The 8,385-nt window shown below is 37.4% G+C and overlaps 1 protein-coding gene and 1 pseudogene across 1 annotated transcript in view; one reads left to right on the top strand and one right to left on the bottom strand.

The window, feature by feature from the left end:
- Positions 1-1,434: 1,434 nt before the first annotated feature.
- Positions 1,435-8,385, top strand: part of TEX11 (testis expressed 11) — a gene marked incomplete at both ends in the record, with an annotated part of 56,122 nt that continues 49,171 nt past the window's right edge. Inside the window, one exon of the mRNA XM_005885957.1 lies at positions 1,435-1,551. Within this exon, the coding sequence (XP_005886019.1) occupies positions 1,435-1,551 (117 nt within the window). The remainder of the gene's footprint in view (positions 1,552-8,385) is intronic.
- Positions 4,201-5,277, bottom strand: LOC102256786 (annotated as a pseudogene).

Genomic DNA, 8,385 nt, shown 5'->3' with positions numbered 1-8,385 from the left:
AGGACACATATGTAATACCCTTTGTAATACTTTAAGCAATAAAAAAAAAATAGCCTGCTATATTTGGTCAAACGTTTAATGAACTCACCCTTAATGCCTTGGCAGGGCCAGACGAAATGATTTTGAAGGCCTAATATGGCCTGTGGGCCGGATGTTCCCCACCTATGCTATAGGGTATAATGTGAGAGCATGAAGGAGGTCTCACCATATCAAAATATCGCTGACGACCATCATGGAGCCTAAAGTTCTGCCACAAGTGACTTCTTTGCCTTTGAAGGAATTTCAGTCTCTGAGAGGCCTATATTAAAATATAACTATTTTTAGGAGGGAAATCCTCTAACAATTTGTCAATTATCAAAATATTAGGAAGGTTTAAGGGTATAAGTCTAAAAGAATATAGAATAGATATCTGGGGATAACAGGGAGTAAAAAGGATCCTAAAAAGCTTGGGCCTACTTTTTCCTACTATTTTGTAGAGCAGGTTCTGTATGTAAAGATTTGTGAGCTTGTTTTCCAATTATAAGCATTTTTAAATAGTTATTCGCCTCCAAGGTAGAAGTTAAATGCCAGAAAGAAAAACAAAGATTGATGAAAGAATAAAAGAAGACATGCTAAAGAATATTGTTCATACACATTCAGGAGTATGCAGTTTGCTATATTGATTAAATGGTAAGAGTTTTCAAACTGGAGAGAACTATAATCTAGTACAACTCTGTGGTCTTAGATATGAGTAACTTGACACCTAGAGAGATTGGGTGTCTTGAAATGCTATTAATTCAGTGATGGTCACTAAACATTTGGGAAGATTAAGAAATAGTCTTTGGAAGTTCAGGTATAATTTTAATTAAGTGAAATAAATTGCTTTTAGTTTTGACATTTGTTGTAGTACTAGTAGGATTCCATGTGAAAATCCCAAGTGGTCTAGAGTTTTATTTTAATGCAAATCAGGGAGTTTTTTCCTAAAGCTAGAGGACAAGGTTTAATGATGAGGTTATGTCTAATGCCTGTCAAGATTTGGCATTGTCTCTTTCAACCATGGCAATATATGGACTAATTTCAGTTCTACACAATACAATAGGGAAATCTATTTGCTTGGGGGAGGAGGAATCACTTAAAAATTAACATGTAAACCAAGAAATAGATCACTAAATAGAAATACAGGGCCAAATGACAGTACTTATTACTGGGAAAGATAGGAAAATTATGAAGAAATCAACCATTTTATCTCTAGAAAGGTGCTTAAAAACAATAGAAAGTAATATAAAATTGAAACTGTAAATTAATGTTATAGTCTATATCATTTTTAAAGTGAGATGTGCTTTTCCAGCTGAATTTTCTCATTCAGACAGAATATTGCTGATTTTCATTCTGATTGTTTGTGTTCGCTTGGCAGAATTCTCACTATTCATTAATGTTCTGGTTATTTCTTATCAGCTGTCCCAGTTTTGTCCTTCTGATCAAGTAATTCTGATTGCACAGAAAACATGTTTACTGATGGCAGCTTCAGTTGATCTAGAGCAAGGGAGAAAAGCTTCAACAGCTTTTGAACAGGTAATGTGCAACCTTCAAATAAAACACAAGATTTCAGTGTGCTATTTGGTATGTCTGCCTTCCCTGATGCAGTCCTTTTCTTATTTTATTTTTTTTAAAGAATTATTTCCTTCCTTCCAGCAGCATCTAAAGCAGGGGTGGGCAAACTTTTTGACTCGAGGGCCATAATGGGTTCTTAAACTGGACTGGTGGGCCGGAACAAAAGCATGGATGGAGTGTTTGTGTGAACTAATATAAATTCAAAGTAAACATCATTACATAAAAGGGTACAGTCTTTTTTTTTTTTAGTTTTAGTCATTTCAAACGGGCCGGATCCGGCCTGCGGGCCGTAGTTTGCCCACGGCTGATCTAAAGGTTACCTTTGGCTTGGCATCTTTTTAAAAGATTGAATGTCACTTCTTTTAAAAAGTCCCTTGAAATAGACCACTCTTTCCAAATCTGTTTTTTAAATATTCTTTAATTTCATCGTCTCCCTGTGATCATATGTGGTCCATAGGAGTTTTTTCTCTTTTGTTTCCTTTCACATATTCTTTAAGGAAGAACTTCTCTACTTCTACAGCTTTGATAAGCCATCTGAAATTATTTATGTGGCTTGTTGTTCTTTGCTCAATTGCATTTGCTTTCTTTGGCCCATGTCCTTAAATATTTTATTATCAACTCAATTTTAACAAGAAGACAGAATTCCTACCTTTGCCTAAATTATCTCCTTTTTTTTCTTTTACCTAGGCAAAAACAACAAAAAGTCTTCCCAATTTCTCATATTTGCCAGCTTCTTTTCTTTCCAATGGATATAAATCCTTCTTGCCTGGTTATTCTTTTTGATTAATCTCTTTTTTCATATATGATTCTTCAGATCTGGAACAAACTCTCACAGATTTCTGGTGACACATTTTCCTTCCTTTCTCTTCCCTTGTTGAGAACAACTCAAAAAACATTTGAGGCCGAATCGGTTTGGTTCAGTGGATAGAGCGTCGGCCTGCGGACTCAGGGGTCCCGGGTTCGATTCCGGTCAAGGGCATGTGCCTTGGTTGCGGGCACGTCCCCACTGGGGGGCGTGCAGGAGGCAGCTGATCGATCTCTCTCATCGATGTTTCTGGCTTTCTATCCCTCTCCCTTCTTCTCTGTGGAAGATCAATGGAATGTATTTAAAAAAAAAAACATTTGAGTACCAACACTCTGCTAAATACTGGGAATAAAGAAGACAGAGCTCTTATCCCTGAGGAGTAAAACATCCCCTTTTTAGAAACCTTTCCATTATAAAAGATGAGAAAAGAATCTATGTGCCCCAGAGCAAAACAAAAAAATAACAATTTTGCTTCTTAACAAGTGAGGGCAAATGTAATTTTATTCTCAATAAGATTTTTATGCTTTACTAAAAAATAGTAATAACATATTGTTTTTGCATAGTGCTTTTAACTTTTTTAAAGTTTTCCTTTTAAGTTGGTAGTCCCGATATTATTAAATTTTGTATCTCAGTGAATGGAGATCAAATTGACGTGAGGGAAATTTCAAAATCTTAAGTACAAACTCTTAATTATTTTGTTTGTTTCTAACAACTGTTCTTTTTTTTCTGTTCTTTCTCTTGCACACCCTAATATTTCCTAAGAACTATCTTAGTAACCCTTATATAATTTCCTTTCCTTTGAAAGGATTTCTGTTTAGGTAATTGAAGATGCACTTCTGCCTTTCACCATCTAAGTTCAGTCTGTATGAATGATGCTCTGTCTTTCTAATGAGGATTTGTTGGATTCTACTAAATACATCAGTTCCTTGTTCTGTAAATCCTCTTAATGTGGAATATTTCCAGATAAATAGATGATAAAGGACTGTAGCTATCCTCTATAATCTTATCAACATTATCTCTGATCTCCTGAGTATTAGTTAGGAGGAAGTGAGAGATGCTTTAAAAAATACAGTAATTGTAATTTATCAAGAAACCACATCTTTTACCTATAATAGGGGCAGATAAACTACTGCTAACTGGCCAAATCAGGCCTACAGTCTGTTTTTCTATACCCTCAGAGTTAAGAATGGTTTTTACATTTGTAAAAGATTGTAAATGAAAATATAGGACAATATGTGAAAGAGAGTTTATGTGTCTGACAAAGCCTAAAATATTTACTCTGTGGCCTTTTACAGAAAAGTATCCTGATCCATGTCCTAGATTATTTTTAACAGACTTATTGAGGTATAATTCACATACCTTATAATTTACCCATTTATAATATACAATTTTATGATTTTTAGAATATTCAGAGTTGTACAACTATCAACACAATCTCATTTTAGAACTTGTTCCTCACTCTAAAAATCCCTTGCCAATTAGCAGTGACTTTCCATCCCTACTACCAGCCCTAGGCAACCACTCATCTCCTTTCTGTCTCTATAGATTTTCCTATTCTAGATATTTCATGTAAATGTCATTATACTATTTATAGTCTTTTATAACTAGATCCTTTTATTTTTATTTTTTTGGCTGGGTACAGTGAACTTTATTGATGGTGCATGGCAAAGTAGGGCTCCCTACGCCCCTCCCCTTCTTCAGGGGGTCTGGGATGGAAACGGTGGTCAGGAGATTCTCAATGTGTCAGGGGATCGATCTGGGACAAGGACTCCCCAGCAGCTGAGGGCCTCTCTTCCTCTTGCTGGGGCTGGTGATCCAAGGGACTCTTACTCCTTGGAGGCCATTTGAACCATAAGGTCCACCACCCTGTTGCTGTAGCCAAATTCATTGTCATACCAGGAAACGAGCTTGACAGAGTGGTCACTGAGGGCAATGCCAGCCCCAACATCAAAAGTGGAGGAGTGGGTATCACTGTTAAAGTTGCAGGTGACAACCTCGTCCTCAGTATAGCCTAGGATGCCCTTGAGGGGGCCCTCTAATGCCTGTTTCACTACCTTCTTGATATCATCGTATTTGGCAGCTTTCTCCAGGCCGCATGTCCGATCCACAACTGACACATTGGGGATGGGGACACGGAAGACCATGCCAGTGAGCTTCCCATTCAGCTCAGGGGTGACCTTGCCCACAGCCTTGGCAGCGCCAGTAGAAGCAGGGATGATGTTCTGGGCAGCCCCTCAGCCATCATACCACAGCTTCCCAGAGGAGCCATCCATGGTCTTCTGGGTGGCAGTCATGGCATGGACTGGTCATGAGTCCCTCCGTGATGCCAAAGTTGTCATGGATGACCTTGGCCAGGGGGGCCAAGCATTTGGTGGTGCAGGAGGCATTGGTGACGCTCTTGAGGGAGTTGTCATACTTGTCATGGTTCACACCCATCACAAACATGGGGGCATCCGCAGAAGGGGCAGAGATGATGACTCTCTTGGCTCTGCCCTTCAAGTGAGCCCCAGCCTACTCCATGGTAGTGAAGACACAGGTGGACTCCACAACATACTCAGCACCAGCATCACCCCGTTTGATGTTGGCGGGATCTCGCTCCTGGAAGATGGAGATGGACTTTCCATTGACGACAAGCTTCCCATTCTCAGCCTTGACTGTGCCTTTGAACTTGCCATGAGTAGAGTCATACTGGAACATGTAGACCATGTAGTTTAGGTCAATGAAGGGGTCATTGATGGTGACAATATCCACTTTGCCAGAGTTAAAAGCAGCCCTGGTGACCAGGCGCCCAATGTGGCCAAATGCGTTCACTCCGACCTTCACCATCGTGTCTCAGGGTTGTGGCTGCTGGCACAGCTCAGGAAGAGAGGTTTTCTGATGAACAGGAGGAGCAGAGAGCCTATAATTTTTCAATAATTTTTGTTAGGTTCTCCATGTTGTAGCTTGTACCAATACTTCATTCCTTGTTATGGCTAAATAATATTCCATTGTATGAATATACCACATTTTGTTTATCCATTCACCCATTGATGGATATTGGGGTTTTTCCAATTTTCAGATATAATGAACAATGCTGCATGTCCAAAGTTTTTGTGGATATGTGTTTTCATTTCTCTTGAGTATATACATACAAGTGGAATTGCTGGGCCATATGGTAACTTTATGTTTAAATCATTTGAGGAACTACCAGACCATTTTCCAAAGCAGCTGCACCATTTTACATTCCCAGCAGCAATAGATGGTGATTCCACTTTCTTCACCTCCTTACCACCACTTCCTATTATGTCCTTTGGATTATGGCCATCCTAGTGAGTATGAAGTGCTCTCTCATTACAGTTTTGATATGCATTTCCCTAATGACTAATCATGTCATTACTAATGACTAATGACAAAAGGTGTTGAGCATCTTTTCATGTGCTTATTTGCCATTTATATGCCTTCTTTGGAAAATGATTATTCAGATTTTTTTACTGTTTTAATAAGGTTATTTGTCTTTTTATTATTGAATTTTAATAGTTCTTTGTATATTGATGCTAGGCACTTATCAGATATAATTTATAATTATTCTCTCCCATTATGTGGTTCCATTTCCCTTTATTGCTAGTACCCCTTGAAGCACAAACATTTTTATTTATTTTTTCTTTTTTTAAAACCACTTTATTAAGGTATGGTTTAACATATAAAACACTGTACACATTTAATGAATACAACTCCATGAGTTTAGGGATAAGTATACACCCATGACACCATCACCACCATTAAGGCCATAAATATATCCATCATCTCCCAGTTTTTTCCCATCCTTATAATTATTATTACTATTATTATTTGTGTGTCTATGTGTTAAGAACACTTAACATAAGATCTAACCCAAGCAAATTTTAAGTATATAATATAGGCACTGTGCTTAATAGTAGCACTAACCATTTTTATTCTTTTTAAAATTTTTATCTTTATTGTTGAAAGTATTATAGATGTCCCCTTTCATTCCCATTGACCCCTTCTAGTCCACACTCACACCCCATCCCAGGCCTTCACCACCTACTGTCTGTGTCCATGGGTTATGCATATATGCATACAAGTTCTTTGGTTGATCTCTTCCCATCCATTCGTCCTCCCCCACCTTCTCTCTGAGATTCCACAGTCTGTTCCATGTTTCTATGTCTCTGGATCTATTTTGTTCATCAGTTTATTTTGTTTTTTAGATTCCACATGTAAGTGAGATCATGTGATACTTGTCTTTCTCTGATTGACTTATTTCACTTAGCATAATACACTCCAGGTCCCTCCAGAAGCAGAAACATTTTTAATCTTGATGATGTCCATTTTATTTATTTTGTTGCTGTTGCTTGTGTTTTTGGTTTTATGTCTAAGATCATTGCCTAATCCAGTGTCTTTTAGGTTCATTCCTGTTTTTTTCTAAGAGTTTTATATTTTTAGTTCTTACCATTTGGGTCTATGATCCATTTTGAGTTAATTTGTATGGGTGGTATAAGATAAGAGTCCAGAGTTATTCTTTTGCATTTGAATACCCTGTTGTCCCAGGACCATTTTTTGAAAACTATTTTTTCCCATTGAATTATCTTGGGACCATTGTTGAAAATCAATTGTCCATACATGAAAAGGTTTATTTTTAGAAACTCAGTTCTATTCCATTGATATCTGTGTCTATCCTTGTGGCAATACCACACTGATTTTATCATTGTAGCTTTGTAGTAACTTTTTTTCTTTATTGATTAAGGTATTACATATGTGTCCTTATCCCCTCATTGTCCCCCCACACTCATACCCTCACCCCCCTGGTGTCTGTGTTTATTGGTTAAGCTTATATGCATGCATACATGTCCTTTGGTTGATCTTTCCCCCTTACCTCTGCTCTCCCCTATCTTCCCTCTGAGGTTTGACGGTCTGATCGATGCTTCTCTGTCTCTGGATCTGTTTTTGTTCATCAGTTTATGTTGTTCATTCTATTCCACAAATGAGTGAGATCATGTGATATTTATCTTTCTCTGACTGGCTTAATGCTCTCCAGTTCCATCCATGCTGTTGCAAATGGTAAGAATTCCTTCTTTTTTACTGCAGCGTAGTATTCCATTGTGTAGATGTACCACAGTTTTCTAATCCACTCATCTGCTGATGGGCACTTAGGCTGTTTCTTTTGAAATAGAGATGTATTAGTCCTTCAACTTTCTTCTTTTTTCAAGATTGTTTTGGCTATTCTGGTTCCCTTGAATTTCCATATGAAAGTTAGGATCAATTTGTCAATTTTTGCAAAGAAGCCAGATAAGGTTTCAATAGGGATTGCACTGAATCTGTAGATCAGTTTGGAGATTATTTATTGCAATCTTAACAATATTAAGTCTTCTAATCCATAAAAATGGAATATATTTTCATTTGTTTAGATCTTTAATTTCTTCCAACAGTGTTTTGCAATTTTCAGAGTATAAATGTTTTACTTCTTTTTTTTTTGGTATTCTATTCAAATTTTTTATTTTTGAGTCAGTTTCAATAGTTTATGTTTCTAGAAATACATCCCTCTCAATCAAAGTTGTCTAATTTTTTGGTTTACAATTGTTCATAGTATTTGCTTATAATCATTCTTTTTATTTCTGTAAGGTTGATAATGATGCCACCTCTTTCATTCCTAATTTTAGCCATTTGTGTCTTCTTTCTTTTTTTCTTGGTCAGTTTATACAAGGCTTATCAATTTTGTTGATTTTTTTCAAGAACCAACTTTTGGGTTCAGTTTTTTTTTTAAGGTATGCACATTTATTTTTATTTTTTTAAAATCTTTATTGTTCAGATTGTTACATTGGTTCCTCTTTTTTCCCACCATAACTCCCCTCCACCCAGTTCCCACCCCATCCTCCTCCCTCACTCCCCACCCACTGTCCTCATCCATAGGTGCACGATTATTGTCCAATCTCTTCCTGAACCCCCCACACCCCTTCCCCCCTGAGAATTGTCAGTCCACTCCCTTTCTATGTCCC

This window comes from Myotis brandtii, unplaced genomic scaffold (genome assembly GCF_000412655.1).
Source record: "Myotis brandtii unplaced genomic scaffold, ASM41265v1 scaffold942, whole genome shotgun sequence".
NCBI lineage: Eukaryota > Metazoa > Chordata > Mammalia > Chiroptera > Vespertilionidae > Myotis > Myotis brandtii.
The sequence above is the reverse complement of the archived record's forward strand: the minus strand, read 5'-3'. Positions and strand labels throughout refer to the sequence as shown.